The sequence below is a fragment of the Artemia franciscana genome, chromosome 16, assembly GCF_032884065.1.
Source record: "Artemia franciscana chromosome 16, ASM3288406v1, whole genome shotgun sequence".
NCBI classification, from domain to species: domain Eukaryota; kingdom Metazoa; phylum Arthropoda; class Branchiopoda; order Anostraca; family Artemiidae; genus Artemia; species Artemia franciscana.
The window spans coordinates 29740851-29763462 of record NC_088878.1 but is presented as its reverse complement, the minus strand read 5'-3'; the positions used below and the strand labels follow the sequence as shown (position 1 = coordinate 29763462).

General features: G+C 35.2%; 1 protein-coding gene across 1 annotated transcript in view; it reads left to right on the top strand.

Moving 5' to 3' along the window:
• LOC136037324 (carboxypeptidase D-like) overlaps positions 1-22612 on the top strand; it is a 56571-nt gene that overhangs the window by 27033 nt on the left and 6926 nt on the right. The window contains exon 3 of the mRNA XM_065719992.1: positions 19833-19965. Within this exon, the coding sequence (XP_065576064.1) occupies positions 19833-19965 (133 nt within the window). The remainder of the gene's footprint in view (positions 1-19832; positions 19966-22612) is intronic.

Here is a 22612-nt window from a genome sequence, read left to right as displayed (position 1 = left end):
CATAAATAATAATAATGTATTATTATAATAATAATACATTAATCATATAGTCATATACTAATCTATATAGTCATATAAATACATTACCTGATATATGTTGATTTGAAATTCTTGAAAAAATATGTTTAAATTCTCCAATTGCAATTTTACTGTTTTAAAAATTCATATTTTATTTTTCTCATTTTAAGTTGAGCCTAATTTTGTCCCGCTAAAGCAATTTATAATTCGGCTTGTTTTAGCCGTTTTTTCATGAGTCCTTAACTCAGAAGATACTTCTTTTGGACTTGATCCATTTCATTACACAGCCTCTCCCAGTATCTTTAGATAAGTAGAACCTCTAGGTTAACCAGGGTTGTTTTGTCTTTTGTTGCATAGCTGAATTTATTATGCTATTTCCATAAGCAACATTTAAAGTTGTATGGTCGGTTTCGTCGCAAGTACATTTAGCTTTACTCCTCGAGGTTTTTTAAAGTTTTAGTGAAGTACAAATAACTCATGCAAAAAGTTTAAGTTAAAATATTATCAAGTAGAGTTAAAATTAGATTCATATAAAATAAAATAAAAAGTTAAAAGTGCAGCTGGTTGTAATAGCTCATGCAAGTACTTTAAGTTAACATATTATCAACTAGAGTTAAAATTAGTTTTATATGAAATGAAAAAAAGACAAAAAGTTAAAAGTGTAGTTTTAAGGTAAAAATTCCAAGGAGCTAAATAGGAACCCAAAGAAATCCAATAAAAGCTAAAAAATGCAACACGTAGTAAGAAGTTTCAGCTGCTTTTGCCCAGAATTTATATAAAGATGTTAAAATAAAAATAGTATAAGGCAAAGTTACAATCAGTTTAATTTGAAAGGAAAATAAGGTTAGTGTTGATTGAATGTTAAAATAAAATAAAGAAGTTGAAAAGTAAATTCTGCCTGGAACCTCATTATGCGTCAAAAATTTTTAGTGAGTTTTCCCAGAATTTAAGTAAAAAAAAACTTAATATTATAGTAATATTAAATTAAAAGAAAAAAAATTTAAGTGATGTTTTAGTAGGAAAGTTGAAATTAAAATAAGTTAGATTAAAAAGTTGAAACAAACCTTTTAGGCTGAAATTGAATTTAAAAAACTCAAATACTGCATGTAAAACAGTTAAACCTTAGTAAAAATACCCCCCAACACCTCAAATCATTCTTGAGACATTGCAGGTAAATGGAAAATGCATGTGCACATAGCCTTCTAGGGTACACTCTTGAGAAACTCTTGGAATATTATCTGAATGGAGCGTCCAGTAACGGCTTTAGGCCTCATAAACTGGGGGGGGGGAGGAGGCATTCAAAAATATTTTTTATTGTTTAATTTACTTAATATGAACGTTAAAATATTAAATGAAAGGAATTTAGTGTCAGATGCCAGAGAAACTGGGGAGAAACCAGCTTCCCTCCCTGCCCAGGCCTTGAACTGCCACTGGAAGGGACTCTTAGAACTGTAGGTTGATCATAAATCCAACACCATAGATGGCCGACTGACATATCTCTCTCCTATTCTTTTTTAAGATTATTTTCAGGAATATTCCTAACTTTTGAAGTCCTTGTCCATTTGTTTTGTTTTTCTTTTGTCTCATGTTCTAATTAACTTGGTCTTTCCTGTTTCTCTACTTTCTTGGTATCTATTTATTGTTATCACTATAATTACTACCAGTTTTTTTTTTTTTTTTTTTTTTTTTTTTTTTTTACTGAATGCTAGGGATTATACTCCTTTATCTTTATTTTATATGTATTGTTTGATTTGGGGTATTATTTATGGTTATTTTAGTGCTTTAATATTGTGTCGTATGGTCCATAACAAGCAAAGTTTCTTTGGCCGAATAACTTTTTTACATTTGTAATAGTGTTTTAGTATTAATAAAACAATTAAACAATTGAATTGAATTCTACTGAAACCTCGCTATCAACAATGGATAGTTATATATCGGAGGACAGTACCCCTGTAGCTGTGAATGGTGTCTAGATCTGCCGACGTTTCTGAACGAAATGACTATCTCAAAATTTTGGTCCCGTATCATAGAAGTTATAGGGGACCGTAATGCCAATGGCACGGAGGACTCAGGTCACCCACACTCATTTTTGGCCATAAGAAGGATACTGAAACTTTTAATTTGCCATCCATTGATCCCCTTCCTGGCTTCGTGCAACCACCTTTTCCATACGAGGTGGCCAAAGTGGCTTTTTTTCATACGAAGCGGCCGGTTAAAAATTAATAATAATACATTGAAGGTATATGACTATTTACTTAGTTGTTGCTATCACACTGTCTCTGAAATCCATGAATTCCTATTTTTAAATATACAGAAACATCAAAAGGCTAAAAAATTCCACATAAAAATCTGTGTAGTTTCCAGAAAAGCGAAAATAAAACTATATTTTGGGAGGTGCAGGGGGCTAAGAGGCGCTAACATTGTACTTATTTGCATTAGTTTACGTTCATTTTAAAATTGTTTTTGTTTTTTTCATTGAATTCTCTGATTGTTTCAGCCGTAAAATATTATGTAATCTTACTTCCCCTCCCTTTCAGTTTCAAATTCGCTCTTTGCTTTTATAGAAAAAAAAAACTTTAGTTTTTTATTTCGTAACACAAAGCATCTAATGCTTCCTAGCTTACATTTCCATAGAAATTTTCTTACCGAGAACTTATACGTCATTTTATTGATTGCTGTTTGTAGGAACACCTTTGCCCTTATGTGGGAGTGTGAACGTATTCTCTGAAATTTTCTTTGTTAGAAATAAACTAATCAAGTGTACTCAAGTAAGTGTTGTTTTCTTAGAACAAATACGTGGGAGGAAAAGAGGGCAGAAATTGGGCTCTCCGTTTAGGAGATGCATTAGAGTATATTCCTTTTATGTCATATACATCACCTGGAGGGGGGATGGGCGTCATACCAGTAATATTCCACTTAGGAGACAGTACACTCATAAAAAATGATACTTCTCTGGCAAAAAATACCGTCACATTTATCCAACAGTTGCTTCTTCGTCAGAAAATTTTCCCTAAGTAAGATATATAGGAAATTTGTGTTTTATTTTACGATTTTGGGTATTTTACGCATCGCAAGCTAATTTGAACAATAGGTAGACTGTAAATATAGGCCCTGACCCTTAATTTCCTCCTGCAATTAAAATCGCTTCATACCTGGCATGAATCTGAGCCTGTAAGGTTTTTCAGATTTCCAACGTCTTATTTTTCCACGAAAATAAAACAAGATTGCAATTGAAAAACAAATTTTTTTATCAAGAGATAGGAATGGATCCTTAATCAGAAGATCGGATTTTGAAGCAACAATTAATCTACCTTGAGTTACTCTTTGGAGGAAATTCCTTGACCCCCTCCTATATCGATTTAATTGTGTTGATTTTTAACATCTTATAAGAAAATTCTTCAACCTGTTGGGGATTTTCGTATTTATGAAATCAATATTAGGAGAGAATCTTCTACCCCCCCCCCCCCCTGTTTTCAATACTATGGACTATATTTGGTTAGTTTCGTGGATTTTCTTTTGTATTATTATGAAAAAATTTAGCAGTTTTGAGGTTTCTTCTTCCTCTTGGTATAATTTTCATAGATTTGAGTAAAAAATAAATTCTTTTTATGGAAAATTTTAATTTTTTTTATCTCAAGCCGTCATGGTAGATAGCCTGGATGTAGACAATCTAGAAACTGTAATAATAATTGCGGCTTGCCTGTGACATCATAAATGGAAATGAAAACCGCAATTGATGATAGAAAATATATTCCTAACGGTAGTGTTGTAAATTTGAGATATACTATGTATATATACCTGACCCATATCTCTTGCAAGAACGTGATCGGCGAAGAGAGTGATGCCTGCCTCCTTTATCCGCGAGTGATGCCTGCCTCCTCTATCCGCTCCATTGAACAGTTAGTGCTTCTGCACCGCTAAGTGTCATGCTTGCCATCCTGAGGAACTTGGACAGGCTCTCAGACCTTCTTTTTTTTTGGCCGACGGTGAGATTACTTCCAGTCTGCTGTGATAGGGTGGAAAGCATAGATGATCTTTATGGGTAGATGTGGAGGCATTTGAAGCGTATATATGAACCATCCCAGGGCTCATTTGGTTACCAGGATTGAAAACCGAGACTTCTTATTAATCCGGAATAATTTCTCGTTCCTGATGAAGTCAAGCCCTCCCATACCTTCTATCCTTATCATGCTCTTTGAATGGAATACATCGAAAGTCTTGAAAGCTGTGGCTGATGTTTGCCACGTCTCAGCTCCGTAGAGTGTCACAGAGCCAACAAAAATGTTGAAAATGTATAGTTTTAGTTGTATGGCTTATGTATGGTTTTTACCTCAAATTATGGTTAAATAATAAGAGCAATAAGAGCAAATGGGTCAGTGGCGAAGATTGAGGTTTCATTCTAGTTTATCTGTAGTCCAGCTGTTGCCGCTTCTCGTAAAATTTGCCAAGATTCCAGAAGTCTCTCAATGGAGTTCGTGAGAATGGCTAAGTTGTCAGTAACGTCGGAGTCCAGAAAGACGCGATCAACAAACCTGGCTATACTGGACAACTGTGTTGAAGTACCACTATATCGTGAATATAAAAAAGACACGCTGCCAAATACTCGTATGATTATAAATGATTATATCGGATTTTAGTTCTAAACAAGATTTGGTGCAAAAATTAATCATTAATTAGTTTTATTTTGCATTTAACATCTTGTTTATAACCCAACTGTGGATTTAAATAGTGTTTTCTCTTGCGCAAGGGGCTGTATTATATGGCTTTTATTTTGTTCTAAATAAATTGTGTGGATTTTTGGTTTTTTCTTATTGGTTATCCACTTAAGGGTACGCTTCCATTCAAAAACGTGCTCGCTTTTGTATCAATAAACACAGTATTTCTTCCTCTTTTTGGATTATTCATTTACTGTTTAAGTTGTCAAACATTATATAAAATTTCTCACTTTCTTTCTGTCCCAACTCCATTCTTTTTTTGGGTGAGGACCAATGCTTCATTTTGTATAAAAATTAAGTTTTACAAAGTGTTGCAATTTATGTCCAATTTTCTTAGAATTAACGTCAATTCTTCGATATCCGGGTTGAGTCGGTATCAATCAAGAGTCGATACAACAGCTTGCTAACTCCAATATCCAGGGATATTTAAAGGTATCTAAACCCGACATCGATTCTACTTCCAGTGCTTAAAAAAATTGGTAAACAGATAAAATTGCCAGATATCGTAACCATTTATAGAAGGTACTGGAGTTACACCACTTTCTAGCGATGATATGGGAAGCATAATTCAATAGTATATATGAAGCGAAACTTGGAATAAACCTTTGTTGATGCAGTACCCCCGCTCCCTTCTCCCAAGAACCAAAAGTAAAAATTCATAAGAATTGAAAGACTATTTTCCTCAAAAAGTATCCGTGGTTGTTAGAACTGACGAAATAATCAGGAAATGATTTCCAGGAGCCCCACTCATTGGAATCAAGTTCTAAAACTTGTTTGAGCGGTAAATCATTAAAGTGATACAGTATATAAAGAGCATATTGAGATTTTTACCTTTAGGGATATTCTCAGGCAAAGCCGTATCCAGGGGGCTAGGGGGTCTAAGGCCCCCTTCTTCGATATGTTTGTCCGACTCGTAAAAACTTAACAAAAAAGAATATAAACAAATTTTAATGCGTTTCTAATTTTTTTTGTAAACCCCCGGGAAAATACTTTGTAACCCCCAGCCCCCCCCCCTAAAAAGAAAATCCTGGATAAGTCCCTATCCTCATCCTCATCCACCACAAACGAATTTGGGCTACGAATTTCAGCATTCTGCAAATCTTCGATATTTGAATCAGTGTTTTTAATCATCTTAGCACTTTGGAGAAATTGACATGGAATAGAGTCATTACGACCTTGACCTGAACATAATACATAACATATCTAATCTCTGATTACTAGATCAAGTGCTATCTCATCATTTTCAACAATTAATGTTTTTTACTCTGATATTTGTCGTATTAAAAAGATAATTACGTATATACAAACGATCAAACATCTGTTTTATGCTTCATAAAGTGTCTTTGGAGCTCAATTAATAGCAGCTTTATTATCATGACCGAGGGATTGATTACTTTTAAAAATCGTGGATATGGTTTCGATGAGTGGAGTATGCATAGTGTATGTCATTGCTGTACACGACTTTGTGCTTTACTTTCCATGTGTGGTGCAATGGGGTATGGGTGGTGCAATGAGGTAGAAGTGTGCGACATTGCGAAAAACGAACGGCTCTCTGAGATATGCACCAGAAGGGGAAGACCGATCATGGTTACATGCTGCATGCTGTGTGTGGTAGCTTTGCTCAACTTTGTGCTTAATTTGTCACGTGTGGCGCAACAGGTTGTGGTGGAAGTGTCCAACGCTGTGCGGAACCAGAAGTGCTCCACCAGAGCACACAGAGAGTCAGCAAGCACTCGATTATATTAGAGTCTATATTTTATATCTAATTGCTGCACATGATTTGGGCCTTTACGTGCCTTAATTGGTGTAACAGTGAGTATAGAAGTCTGTAACGTTGGGCGAAACAAGTGGCGCACTGAGATGGGCCCCTGACGGTGGAGGAAAGGCAACCCCTCGATCATGGTTAAAGGCCTTATTTTCCAAGTCATAGCTTTAAACGACTTTGTGTTATATGCTTGCCACGTTCGGCTCAAAAGGGCGTGGCAGAAGTGTGCACAAAACAAATGGCGCTCTGTGAAAAAGCCAGAAGCCACTAGAAGCCAGAGATAAGGTAACGCCTTGAACAGGATTAGAGGCTACATATTGTATGTCAGTGCTGTACACGGCTTTCTTTCTTCCTTTCCGCATGTGGCGCAATAAAGTGTGGCAGAAGTGTGCACAAAACAAATGGTGCTCTGTGAAAAAGCCAGAAGCCACTAGAAGCCAGAGATAAGGTAACGCCTTGAATATGATTAGAGGCTACATATTGTATGTCAGTGCTGTACACGGCTTTCTTTCTTCCTTTCCGCATGTGGCGCAATAAAGTGTGGCAGAAGTGTGCACAAAACAAATGGTGCTCTGTGAAAAAGCCAGAAGCCAGAGATAAGGTAACGCATTGAACATGATTAGAGGCTACATATTGTATGTCAGTGCTGTACACGGCTTCCTTTCTTCCTTTCCGCATGTGGCGCAATAGGGTGTGGTAGAAGTGTGCAACACCGTGTAAAATAGTCAGTGCTCCAAAATTTGCACCAGATGGTGGAGAGTAGACAACCCCGGTCACGGTTAAAGACGTGAATATTTGAGTTACCTCACTCTGAAGGGGTGACTTTTATGACTTTTAGGGATGTAGCCCCCTTTTTTCAAAAATTAGGCAAATTCTCTCAGGCTCAAAGCCTTTAATGGGTAAGACTAAACTTAACGAAACTTATATATTTAAATCAGCATAATAAGCAATTCGAGTTTTTAGAGTTTCTGTTTTTTAGAGTTTCGGTTACTATTAAGCCAGCTCGCTCCTTACTTACATTTCGAAGTGTTTGAAATATTCTTTTGAAAACTAATTGATAACAATTTTGAAAAATTGCCTAAAACCGTCAAAAATGGTGTCAGATTAAAAAAAAAGTATATCTATGGAATTGTCATTGCTGATAGCCTTATGCAGGAAGCTGAGAGCCCTCTGGCCTGAGTGGGTAGAACTTCTTAATTGTTCCTTTTTTTTTCGTCACACCTAGTGGGAAACTGGAAGAACATAGAGCACTGTTGTAATTGCCTTTCTTTTGTTGAAGATAACTAGTCCTTTTGCTGTTATCAAACAGTTCGTGGTAACGAACTGTAGTAAGGAGCGACCCGGCTCAATAGTAAACGAAACTCTAAAAAACGGAATTTCGATGCTAAAAGATGTATCAAAAGAATCGGATTTTTATGCTGATTTCAAATATATAAGTTTCATTAAGTTTAGTTATTGTCATCAAAAGGTACGAGCCTGAGAAAATTTGCCTTATTTTGCAAAATAGGGGGTAACACCCCCTAAAAGTCATAGGATCTTAACGACAATTACACCATCGAATTCAGCGTATCAGAGAACCCTATAGAAAAAATTTCAAGGTCCAATCTACAAAAATGTGAAATTGCGTATTTTTTGCCAGAAGACAAATCACGGGTGCGTGTTTATTTGTTTTTTTTTTTTTTTCCCAGGGGTCATCGTATCGACCAAGTGGTCCTAGAGTGTTGCAAGAGGGCTCATTCTAACGGAAATGAGAAGTTATAGTGCCCTTTTTAAGTGACCAAAAAAATTGGAGGGCACCTAGGCCCCCTCCCACGCTCATTTTTTCTCTAAAGTTCACAGATCAAAATTTTGAGATAGCCATTTTGTTCCGCATGGTCAAAACCTCAATAACTATGTCTTTGGGAATGACTTACTCCCCCACAGTCCCTGGGGGAGGGCCTACAAGTTACAAACTTCGACCAGTGTTTACAGACGTTTTTAGGGGGATGTTTTTGGTTTTGGAGGTGGGGTTGAGGGGTCAACGGATCAAAATTTTGAGATAGCCATTTTGTTCCGCATAGTCGAAAACCATAATAACTATGTCTTTGGGGATGACTTACCCCCCACAGTCCCTGGGGGAGGGGCTGCAAGTTACAAACTTTGACCAATGTTTACATACAGTAATGGTTACTGGGAAGTGTACCGACGTTATCAGGGGGATTTTTTTGGTTTGGGTGTGAGGTTCAGGGGAGGGGGCTATATGGGAGGATCTTTCCTTGGAGGAATATTTCATGGGGGAAGAGAAATTCAATGAAAAGGGCGCAGGACTTTCTAGCATTACTATAAAAAAAAACAATGAAAATATAAACATGAAAAAGTTTTTTCAATTGAAAGTAAGGAGAAGCACTAAAACTTAAAAAGGAACAGAGATTATTACGCATATGAGGGGTTCTAAAAATACTTTAGCATAAAGAGCGAGGTATTTAGGAGGAGATAAACACTTCACTCTTTATGCTAAAATTTTTTAAATAATTTCAACTATTTATTCTACGGCCTTTCTGATTCAGGGGTCATTCTTAAAGAATTGGGATAAAACAAGATTTAGTGTGAAGAGCGAGGTATTAACGAGGGGACCAAACCCCTCATATATATAATCAAAAATATAAGAATATAAAAGTTTGTTATGTAAGTTAATTCTTAAGTTATGTATTTTTTTTTACTAATAAAAACGTTCGTTAAAAATAAAAGATCTAGTTGCCTTTTTAAGTAACCGAAAAATTGGAGGGCAACAAGACCTCCTTCCCCACCCCTTATTTCTCAAAATCGTCTGATCAAAACTAAGAGAAAGCCATTTAGCCAAAAAAAAGAATTAATATGCAAATTTCATTTTAATAATTTATGTACGGAGAGCCAAAATCAGTCATGCATTAATTAAAAAACTTTCCGAAATTAAATAAAAAAAACAAGTTTTTTTAAATGAAAGTAAGGAGCGACATTAAAACTTAAAACGAACAGAAATTACTCCGTATATGAAAGGGGCTTTTCCTCCTCGACACCCCGCTCCTTGCGCTAAAGTTTGATTCTTTCTCGCAACTCTACTTTTTAAAACAATAAAAAACTTTAGCGTAAGGAGCGGGGTGTTGAGGAGGAAAAGCCCCTTTCATATACGGAGTAATTTCTGCTCGTTTTAAGTTTTAATGTCGCTCCTTACTTTCATTTAAAAAAACTTGTTTTTTTTTATTTAATAATCAATAGAATCAGCATCTACGAGTATCCAATAGGTTGTTAGTGCTCGAGAAAAAAAGAAAAGGGGACGTCAGTGCTACATTGGTTGCCTCTTTCTATCATTTTTCTCTTTTCCCTGAACTTTTTGAGCTTCTATTTTCACAATTGACTGATTTAGTCACATTGATCTCGTTGATCAATCGCACATTACAATCAAAGTTTCCACTTAATCACCCAGTCGTTAAACGAAACATCTGATCTTGCGAAGATTGGAAACCAATTAGACTAATGTGAACACTAAAATATAAGGAGAAACATTGGCTTCATCTACCCAATGTATCAAACAGTTCGTGGTAACGAACTGTAGTAAGGAGCGACCCGGCTCAATAGTAACCAAAACTCTAAAAAATGGAATTTTGGTACCAATAGCTACATCAAAAGAATTGCATTATAATGCCGATTTTAAATATATAAGTTTCATCAAGTTTAGTCTTACCCATCAAAAGTTACGAGCCTGAGAAAATTTGCGTTAATTTAGAAAATAGAGGGAAACATCCCCTAAAAGTCATAGAATATTAACGAAAATCACAGCATCAGATTCAGTGTATCAGAGAACCCTACTGTAGAAGTTTCAAGCTCCTATCTAAAAAAATGTGGAATTTTGTATTTTTTTGCCAGAAGGCAGATCACGGATGCGTGTTTATTTGTTTGTTTGTTTGTTTTTTGTTTTTGTTTTTTTTCCCCCAGGGGTGATCGTATCGACCCAGTTGTCCTAGAATGTTGCGTAAATGAAAAATTCTAAAGGAAATGAAAAGTTCTAGTGCCATTTTTAAGTGACTAAAAACATTGGAGGGCACCCAGGCCCCCTCCCACGCTAATTATTTTCCCAAAGTCAACGGATCAAAATTCTGAGATAGCCATTTTATTCAGCGCAGTTGAAAACCTTATAACTATGTCTTTGGAGACGACTTACTCCCCCACAGTCCCCTTGGGAGGGGCTACAAGTTACAAACTTTGACCAGTGCTTACATATAATAATGGTTATTGGGAAGTATACCGGCGTTTTCAGGAGGATTTTTTGGTTGGGGACAGGGGGTTGAGAAGAGGGGGATATGCAGGGGGAACTTTCTATCCAGGAATTTGCCATGGGGGAAGAAAATTTCCGTGAAGGGAGCGCAGGATTTACTAGCATTACTTAAAAAAAACAATGAAAAAATTAATATGAAAACGTTTTTTTTCAGCTGGAAGTAAGGAGCAGCATTAAAACTTAAAAACGAACAGAAATTATTACCCATATGAGGGGTTTACCTCCTCGTAATACCTCGCTCTTTACGCTAAAGTATTTTAAGTAATTTCAACTATTTATTCTACGGCTTTCGTGATTCAGGGGTCATTCTTAATGAACTGCGACAAAATTAAGCTTTAGTATAAAGAGCGAGGTACTGTCGAGGGGGTGAACCCCTCATATATGTAATAAAAACATGAGAATACAAAAGGTCTTTACGTAAGCTAATTTATAAGTTACGTTTATCTTTTACTAATAAAAAGATTCGTAAAAAATTAAAAGTTCTAGTTGCCTTTTTAATTAACCGAAAATCGGAGGGCAATTAGGCTTCCTCCCCCGCTCTTTTTTTCTCAAAATCATTCGATCAAAATTATGAGAAAGCCATGTAGCCAAAACAAATAAATAAATATGCAAATTTCGTTTTAATTATTCCTCTGCGGAGAGCCAAAATCAAAACATGCATTGATTCAAAAACGATCAGAAATTAAATAAAAAAAAGTTTTTTTAACGGAAAGTAAGGAGCGACATTAAAACTTAAAATGAACAGAAATTACTTCGTATATGAAAGGGGCTGCATCCTCATCAACGCCCCGCTCTTTACGCTGAAGTTTTTTACTGTTTTAAAAAGAAGAGTTGAGAGAAAGAGTCAAACTTTAGCGGAAAGAGCGGGGCGTTGATGAGGAAGCAGCCCCTTTCATATACGAAGTAATTTCTGTTCGTTTTAAGTTTTAATGTCGCTCCTTACTTTCAGTTAAAAAATTGTTTTTTTTATTTAATAATTTCATGAGGTCGGCTATGTTTTATAGACACTTACCCAATCATATATATATATATATATATATATATATATATATATATATATATATATATATATATATATATATATATATATATATATATATATATATATATATATATATATATATATATATATATATATATATATATATATATATATATATATATATATATATATATACTTGTTTTAATAATTTCATGAGGTCGGCTATTTTTTATAGACACTTACCCAATCATATATATATATATATATATATATATATATATATATATATATATATATATATATATATATATATATATATATATATATATATATATATATATATATATATATATATATATATATATATATATATATATCTGGCACGTACGAAGGGGGGGTTCTTCGGGCCCCCCTTTATTTTTTTTTGTAAAGAGAGTTTGCTTTCCACAGCAAAATAGAATTATCCTTGATATTAGGGCGTTTATCCCCCCTTTCGGGATAAAGTACAGCTTTTAATGGATCAATTTTGGAAACTATCATTTTTCATTAAAATCTACGTTTTTGCAATAAAAAAACTACCCCCAACAGAATCCATATTGCACTGTTAACCCTAAAATTTCCCTTTCAGTGGGATATAATATATATATATATATATATATATATATATATATATATATATATATATATATATATATATATATATATATATATGCAGTTTAAGATATGAGGAGATATAAGCAGACATTTAGTTTAAATTTAAACCCTTTTTACGGTCTAACCTATTGAAAGTGGTCTTATAGTAATTAGGCTTTGTCCTAATTTAGCTCATTACTGCATTAGCGTAGATCCAAATTTCACTTTGTCTTTTATTTTCATTCTGCTCTTTCTTCCCAAACACTATTTTTGTAACATTCGCATAACGTGTATTTAGTAATTACGTTCTACTTATAAAATATGTAGACACAATTACAAAGTTCATTGACAGAACCTATAAAATTATGCAGAAGGAAAAATTAAATCTGTACAAAACTTGGCAAGTTTCGGCGACATGTTTAATTGTAATCTCACATGCTCTGAAGAAGTATTTTTCAAATAGTTCGTGGTAACGAAATTCAAGTAAGGAGCGACACGGTTTAATAGTAACCGAAACTCTAAAAAATGTTTGTTTTGATAACAATAGATACATCAAAAGAATTAGCTTTTTATGCTGATTTCTAAAAAAAGGATACTTCAAAAGAATTAACTTTTATTCTGATTTCAAAAATCCAAAATTCATTAAGCTTAATGTTACCCGTCCAAAGCCACGAGCCTGAGAAAATTTGCTTGATTTTCCAAAATGTCAAGAAATCTCACCATCAGACTCAATGTATCAAAGAACCGTACTACAGAGTTTTCAAGCTCCCATCTTTAAAAACGTAGATTTTGTATTTTTTTTTGTCAGAAGACACATCACGGATACATGTTTATTATTATTTTTTTTTCCCTTTGCTCTTCCCATGTTTCATCGTACCGAACTAATAATCCTAGAAGACTGCAAGATGGCTCATTTAAACGGATATTAACAGTTCTAGTGCTACTTTTAAGTGACCAAAAAAATTAAAGGGCAACAAGCCCCCCTCCCGTGTCCTTTTCACCCAAAGTTGTCGGGTCAAAATTTTGAGATAGCCATTTGTTTAGTATAGTTGAAAGGTTCTAGAACTATGTCTTTGGGTATGAAATAACCCCCCAGAGCCCCCATAGGAAGGGTTGTAAGCTGTGAAATTCGCCCATTGTTTAACATATAGTATTTGTTTTTGGAAAATATACCGATGTTTTTCAGGGGAGGGGATTTATTGTTGATGGATTTCTTACGGGGCGAATTTCCAATTGGGATGGAACTTTCCAGGATGAGCTTTCCAGGGAAGATTTTACACGGGGGGAATTTGCCAGAATTTATGTACGAAATTCTTTTTGTTTGTCTTCCCTTCTCGTTGTCGACTCCATTTTACATGTGGAGATTCTCTCGAGGAATTGTCCCGTGGAAATTTTCAGTGGAGTTGCAGTTCTCTTGGGGTTTCTAGGTGGGGAATTTCCACGAGAAAAATCCTCCATAGGGGATTTATTAGCTGGAAAAATTCTCCATGGGGAAATTTTCGTCCGGGAAAACTTTCCACTGGGGGAGATTTCCGGGAAATATTTTCCACACAGGGGGGATTCGGCCATGATCTAAAATACGACCAGAAATTAATTAAAACACAAGTCTTTTTTCAAATGAAAGGGAGCTAAGCAGTATTCTCAGGCGAAATCGTGAGCGAGCAATTTTCTAGGGGGGGGGACTCGCACCGAGGATGTAATTGCCTGAGAATAATTTCCTCGGGGACGGATTTTGCATGAGTGGAGATTTCTATGGAAGAATTTTTCGTGAGGAGAGTTTTCAACGGAGGGGAGGTGGATTTCCTGGGATTATTTAAAAATGATCAGAAACTAAAATAAAACACAAGTTTTTTCTACCTAAAGTAAGGAGCAAGATTAAAACTTAAAAAAAAACAGAAATTATCCCTATATGAGGAGGACTCATCCTTCCCCAATACCCCGCATTTTACGCTAAAATTTAGCCCTTTGTCCCAATTCTTTAAGAACGATTCCTAATACAAAAGTGTCGTTAAATTAGAGTCAGAACCTCTCTTAAAAGTACTAATAAACTTTAGCGTAAAGAGAGAGGTATTGAGGAGGGGGAGCCCTCCACGTGCAGGCTGTAATTTCTTTACGTTTTAAGTTTTAATGTTGCTCCTTGCTTTCAGTAGAAAAAAGCTTGTTCTTTATTTCAATTCTTTAAATGATTATATGTTTAACTTTTGTGAAGCTTAAAGTGGCGTTAATCAGCGGGGTGCCCTTAGGTCCCCCTTGATATTCAGAGATATTTTTTGGGTAATATTCTTTTGGTAATATTATTTTTGGAAAAATATCTTTTTCATTGAAAAATGCCTTTTTATTGTATTATCATAAAAAAATTGTAGAAAATCAACAAAATTGCCCCCTTTATTTTCTAAAAGTATATTGTGCCTTCCCCTTTAACTTTCATGAGCTTATGCCACTGGTAGCTTGCCAAATGTCTTAATTCTGTTGAGCTGTCCTTTGAATATTTGTTAAAACTAACACTATAACAAGCATTAATTTGGGTATTTGGGCCAAAACATCTTCTTAAATTATATAAATTAAATAAAAAGTTAAGGTTTAATATGAAATGTGTTTTTATATTTTTCTTTTTCTTTGGTGGTTCTGAGGTGTCGCATATAAAGGTGCATTTTGGAAAATGTAAGCAGCAAATAATTTGGTTTTCCTCTGAAGGGGGAGAGGAAAGGATCTGATAGCGAACGCACAGTTCTAAATCGAAGAATGCATCGTATATTCTTACAATTTTACCAGATTACTGGCTTAATCAGAGTAGTAGTAATTTTAATCAAACAGTTCGTGGTAACGAACTGTATATAAGGAGCGATTTGGCTCAATAGTAACCGAAACTCTAAAAAACGAAATCTTAATATCAGTGATATATCAAGTGAATGATTCATCAAGTTGAATGTTACACATCAAAAGTTACGAGCCTGAGAAAATTTGCCTGGTTTTCGAAAAAGAGGGAAACACCCCCTAAAAGAACCAGAGTGCTTAATTTTAATCATTTTTAATGAAATTATTACCATCAAAAATGAGTTTTGATCGGTACAGTAGCATCAATGCGCACTTATTTGCGCATATTTCTATTTTGTATAGAGGGGCTTCATTTTTACAAAAACCTAGTATCTGCATTTTAAATAGTTTTGATAAAATCGCTTTTTTTATTTTGGAACCAGGGAATTAGATAAAAACACATAATTTAGTTACGGTCTTCGAATGTTCGTTTAATTCCCATATTTGTCACTAGATTTTTTTTTTTTATGCCTGGTTTTGTAATTCTAGCAGGTCTATACTAGGCTCCGGCAGTAAAAAACTGATGAAAGTCTTTTTTTTTTATCCCTGTAAATGTATTGACCCCGTAAGTCATGTCTGAGACCAACTAAAAAAAAAAATTATAAAATAGTTTTTTTTTGAAGAACCGTAAAGAGCTCCACCGAAAAAAAGTACATTTGGATGTTTTCACATTTTTAGATAAAAAATTATGAAGACTTCAAGGAATAAAATATAAGTATATGTATATTAAACTGTTTCGAACTGTAAATTACAAATTATGTTATGGTCTTCAGAAGGCATGGGGGGAGGGGGGGGGGGCTGGTCGGCCCTACTCATATCATTTTCTGCTCATTTTGAGCTCGACTCGGTTATTTATTGTGATTTCTGTTAGTTCTAGGTTTCATTTATTTATTGATGGTGATTGGTCGTAGTTTTACGTTTGGAAAATTATTTGACTTTATTTCTACTCATTTTTGGTTTAATGGAGCCTTTTGCTTTTCTTTTTAAAACCTATTCGTGTGGAAAAGCTTTTTAAATTGATTTCTGTTCGTCTTTTATTGACATAGTCTTTTTCATGGAAAAAGAACACAATATTTTAAATCTTTTGGTTTTCTTATGTAAGAATTCGTAGTTTGGCCGGCTATTTGCATGTCTTTTTAACAGCATACACCGTTTTGAAAATCTGGAAACAAATAATATTATTTAATTTAGTTTATACCTCCTTAAGGTGACCTGAAAAATGAAACTTAATACAATTTACAAAATTGTATCTATGCTCTTTAACAACTCAGACACACTTAGACTCTTTTGATTTAGTTAAATTGTAAGAGCAGAAGTAGTAATAGTAGTAGCACTGAAGTTTCAACTTAATACCCTCAATCGTTCTTGGGATATTGCTGAGATGTTTTATTGACAATTAATGCACACAGTGCCTTTTGATTTAGTTTTAAACCAACATTTAGTTTTAAAAGCATAATAGGCAAATTGCATAGCTGTTGGCTGGTTATCCTACCCAATATCACTAGAGACAAGGTTACTGGACTGTTCAACTATAATAAGCAAAATGGTTATCTTATATTTTGATTGGAGGTGGGCTGCTTGACCTCCAATCACTTTTGGCTCTTAAAAAGGGCTCTAGAACTTTTTATTTCCAATCAAATGGGTTCCTTCAAAAGTTTCTGTGATATGCTATCTATGACAGCGCTGTGCTGCCTATGATATTGATTATAAGCCTTTTTGAAACCTGCATGCATATAGCTTATTGGTTTAATTGAAACTTGCCCTAAGCGTTCCATAAAAGTTTCACTTTAATACCCTTAGCGCTATTGGTTATAGCAATCGTAATACTAGTAATAATAGCATACATATGGTGCCTTTTGGCTAGTTGAAAATCTGCCCCAACTTAACCAGGAAGGTTCAACTTAATAATGTAAGCTGCTCTTGAGATATTGCTGTGTAACTCTTTTGCTCATAGTTCGTTTTGATTTAGTTCAGCATCCACCTGTATATTACTTGAAAGCTTCACTTTAATACCCTTAGCATATGTAGTAGCAAAAGATGTAGTAGCAGTATTATGTAGTAGCAGCATATGTAGTAGTATTAGCAGCAGTATGCATATAACACCTTTGGTTTTCCTCAGTATCCCCCTCACCACCCGCTGAAGATCTAAACATAATGCGACAAACATTTCCTGAAGCATTGCTGATGCGTCGTGTTGACAACCTGTATGTGCATAGTGTTTTTTGCTTTACTCCAATGCTGTTTCAATATTCCCCAGTTTTTTTCGCATTAACTCCCTTAGCTTTAGTAGCAGTAATAGTAGTACCAATACGTCCAGTAGTAATAGCAGTATCAGTAGCAGAAGCAGTTGCAGAATGAATAGTAGTAGCATTAGCTTTAATTTTAGCAGTAGAAGTAGCAGTAGCAATAATAGTAGTAGTAGTAGTAGTAGTAGTAGTAGTAGTAGTAGTAGTAGTAGTAGTAGTAGTAGTAGTAGTAGTAGTAGTAGTAGTAGTAGTAGTAGTAGTAGTAGTAGTAGTAGTAGTAGTAGTAGTAGTAGTAGTAGTAGTAGTAGTAGTAGTAGTAGTAGTAGTAGTAGTAGTAGTAGTAGTAGTAGTAGTATGAGTAGAAGCAGTAGCATTATGATGCAAATATTGCCTTTTGGTTAGTTCAACATCCCCCACAACAAGCCCTGTAAGTTTCAACTTCACAGACCAAACCGTTCCTAAGATAATGCTGATACGCCCTTTCGACAACCTTCACATAGATGGCGTGCTGCTACTCAGTTCACCTTCCCCCCTGAACATTCCCAGAAGATTTCATCCTCGTACCCTTAGGCATACTTGTATTAGTAGTCACAGTAGTAATATTAGTACTAGTAGTAGTATTAACAGCAATAGCACTAGCAGCAGCAGTAACATTAACATGTTGCATTTTGGTCAGTTGAACTACCTTCTTTAACCAATCCTGGAAGTTTCAACTTAATACACTTAGCCGTTGCCACGACATTACTAATATGCCCTTCTGATAACCTGTATATTCATATACTGCCTGAATTATTCATCTTACAAGTCTTGCCCTTATAAGTAGTTGCAATAGCAGTAGTAGTCGGAATAGTAGTAATAAAAATATCAGTGGAAGCAGTACTAGTAGTAGCCTGCACATATTGCATTTTGGTCAATTGATCTTCCTCTTTAAGCATTGTCTGGAAGTTCTAAGTTAATATCAAAATCCATTCTCGAGATACGCCCTTTTGACAATCTATATGCACCTAGTGAGCTTCGCCAATATAAATGTCCCCTCAATATTCTGTCAATTATGTCAAATTCTGACTCTGCCATTGGACTTTCTTTGTCAAGATTACAAGAGATCGAACCCTAACTCAAAATTTAATTTTCATATAGATGCTAGGTTTTCTCAGATGGCAGCCATGGTAGCCACATTGCAAAAAATCCAATTACGCACAAGGAGACACAAACTGCTTTATTACTAGATCTTTTAGAAAATAAACGAGGTCTTATTTTACATCATTTCCTTATATCTGTATTATTTTTTTTTATTCTATTAAATTATTGGATTCTAGTAGAGAATGCTCCTACTATCACAAAATTTTGTCAGGCATAGGCTATTGGTATGGAAACCTCTGTGTCCCTAATGTCCCTATATGCTAGTCTCTTTAAGTCTCATGAACTAAATAAATATCTGCAAATACTTACAGTACAAAAGAGATGAATGGAATAAATTCAAGAGCACGCATCACTCATTCGAAAGTTAGGCTTGCACTCTGATTTCAGTCATAATTTTTTCCTTTTTTTGCATGCTGACCAATGGTTTATGTAGTGCAGGTATCGATCTACTGGTTGTTTGCCTTTAACCGGGAATGCAATGTGTCATTGAGGCAAATCATCCGACGCTTACCTTGTTCCCCCCCCTGATTTCTATAGGTACTCACTCATTCAGAGCTGGATTGACTCTGGCTGAGCTTACAAAGTCACACCACTGGCCCTGTTCCAAACCAAATAACCAGCGGCACTAGAACTCGAACCATTGTCCTCAGGATTTCAAGTCTAGCGTGCTAGCCACTCGCCTAGGACGGCTCAGTCATAACGATATGAAAAAAAGAGAAAACCTAGGGAAAATTTAAAAAAAGAATCTTATAAGCACATTTACTCATTAAAAAAAAAGCAAACTAGAAAGTTTGATGTTCTTAGGTCATGAAATTAAATGAACTGAAATAGAACCAGCAAAAGATAATATCCGGATATTAGTGGTAATATGGGGAGGTGAGATCTCCCAAAATCGGTTCAAAAGCATACAAACAAAAGCACAAATTTTGTATGTAAAATTTCAATTTTTTGAAAAAAGCCTTTGACCCCCTTCCCCTCCTCTAGTCACCGTAAGGCTCATACTATATGGTCGCATAGGTGCATCAACGACTGTAACAATCGCTACTGTATAAAAAAAATCTTTTGACCTTCTAAGGTAATTTCAATCGAGTTTGCTTTTTGCATTAGCGCTCAGAGACTTTTTATAATACGAGCAAGCTCATGGAGGAGTAGTTCCGGGAATCGAGGAATGAGACTTGAGCCATTCAATTTAAAAATTTTTCAATTTTTCAAGAGATTAATCTTTTAGGAAGGTGACTGTTGGGGTGGTGATTTTGCTTCTGGACGAACCAATCAAAATACTGTTGACTTGAACAGAAATTTTCCTGACCAATTCCGAGAACCACATCTGAAGAGAGCTACACTCAAGGAAATTTTAAGAGGTAAAGTATTCACATGATTGAATTAAGATCACAAGATTACAAGAAGATGGTTGTTTGCTATATGAACCAAAATTCATAATTTTTTTTAAAGGAGGATTAATAGTAAATATATAATAATATATAAAATAAACGATTAAATATATTAAATTCTTCCATATCATGGCTGCAGCGGTGGCTGCAAGATAGTAAAGGACGAGCCATGGCCCATAGCAACAAAAAATTTAAAACGCGTTAAAAAAAAACTGATTAGTGAGAAAAAATGGCCGTTTGTAGCTGATTAGTCTTAATAGTAAAAATTTGTTGCGAAAACAAATTTATGGGAAATTCAACAGTAGCCTAAACCCGTGGAACCCTTGAAAATGGTGTTAGATCGGAACAAAAACCCCATAATTGGGACCACCATGGCCGAAAACGCTATGCAGGAAACCAACAGCCCCCCGACTTGAACAGCAAGGAAAATCACTTTTTATGCAGGGGTAGTGCAAATGTGTACTCTTTTTTTCTCTCCATTATTAACAGGGCACTGGGTGATCATAGAGAGCTGTTTAATGGTTTATTTTAAAGGAAATTGCTACATCTACGCGATTCTGCAAGTACTAAAGCATATTGTTAAAACTAAAATTCATATTTTATGCAAAAATTGCATCTTCACATACAAAAGGATGTTGTATTGGGTATGATGTCATTTGATATGCTGATGTCATAGCATTGGATATGATGTGCTTGTTCTGCTACATCTACGCGATTCTGCAAGTACTAAAGCATATTGTTAAAACTAAAATTCATATTTTATGCAAAAATTGCATCTTCACATACAAAAGGATGTTGCATTGGGCATGATGTCATTTGATATGCTGATGTTATAGCATTGGGTATGATGTGCTTGTTTTGGCAAATATACAGTTTTAATTACGGCAAGTTACTGGGAAAAAATCTAGAAAAGGAGTTTTTTTCTTATGTATATCGTGATACAAAATTATGCAAGATGATGAATGAATGCCAACAGATAAAAAGAAATGTCTGGGATAATGATGAACAAAAATGATGCGCAACGAAACCTGTGGTTGCAGGATATTTTGTTACCATGGAATGCTCTTAAGTCAGATCCCCCATTGCTAATGGAAATCCCATTACCACTGCACTACAGTAACTGCTAGTTAAAACCTCAATGTGATTGAAGAAGTAGCTGCTCTTAATCAAGGGCATTTTAGTAGGAAATTGCTCTTTACTAGTATTAAATAGAGGCAACATCATTCTTTCTTATACATTGTTGTTAAAAGGTGTTACACTATTTTGTTTTGTCCCAAATATAGATAGAAAGCCAAAATCTTGATTTGGAGGAAAAGTTATAAATAATGAAATTATAATGAAATAATAATGAAATTATAAAAGCAATAATGACCAAGCCGGGAGGCTGGAACGGAAAAAAAATTAGACAGAACTTCCACCACCCCTACTACTGTTGGTACTACTACCACTACTAATACTAAGATTTCGTTACAGCACGAAGTCCCCTGAGGCTATCACAGCTACAAACGCTCCTCCTCCATCCCAATCTATTTAAAGCCTCCCTCTTTACACCCTCCCAAGAAGTTCCCTCCCTTAAATCTTTTCTTCGGATCTGACGTTTAACTACTGTTCCACTCCCGAGCAAGCAGAACTTTCACTCCAGGGAAGTTTAGCGTCAAGATAATCCAGATCAAGTTGCCTTGGTCAGCTAGATTTATCCATTGATTAAAACTCCGTCCATTGGTAGGTTTAGAGTGTTTTATTTGGGGGAAACCCCTTTTCCAGAGGCACATGGTCAGTAGGCGGAGTCGGCATCATTCTGTAAATGTGCTGAAAATACTCTATGATAACAATAATGTAGTTGAATAAATAATGTGATATATAAAGTTGTAAGATATATCACATGATTTTACTTATCAGCTCAATCAAAGCAGAGAAATACATCAAAATCAGAAATACCCTGTGGCAGCCCTGATGCGTTAAAATATAGGCAATTGCTTGTCTCAAGCAAGGTAACATAGCCTAAAAAGATCATAGTCAAGCAGATGAGTTACCTTGAACCTCAAAAATAGTCTACAGCAGGTTTGGTCTTCTTAAACGGGGGCTGTAAGTGACCTCAAACCAGTGGCGGTTGTAGGGCACATAATCTGGGGGGGGGGGGGTATACTGGACGAGTGTAAAATATAAAATACAATGAATTCAATGTCAGATGTCAGAAAACTGGGGGGGGGGATATCCCCTCTGCCTAGGCCTGGAACTGCTACCGCTTCAAACAAGGAAAAACGCCTAAGAAAGTGTCAATCAACTTGAATAAATATTGTATGCTGCATTAAGTTGTAAGATATCAGTGAACAAGTTGGAAAAGAAGAAAACTACTTATCCAAACAGCTCGTGGTAGCGAAGTGTAAGTGAGGAGCGACCCGGCTCAATAGTAACCGAAACTTTAAGAAACGGGACTTTTATACCAACAGATACATCAGAAGAATCGGATTTATAGGCCGATTTCAAACATATAAGCTTCACTAAGTTTAGTTATACCCATCCGAAGTTACAAGCCTGACAATATTTGCCTTATTTTTGAAAAAGGAGAAAATACTCCTAAAAGTTATAGAATCATAATGAAAATCATACCATCAGA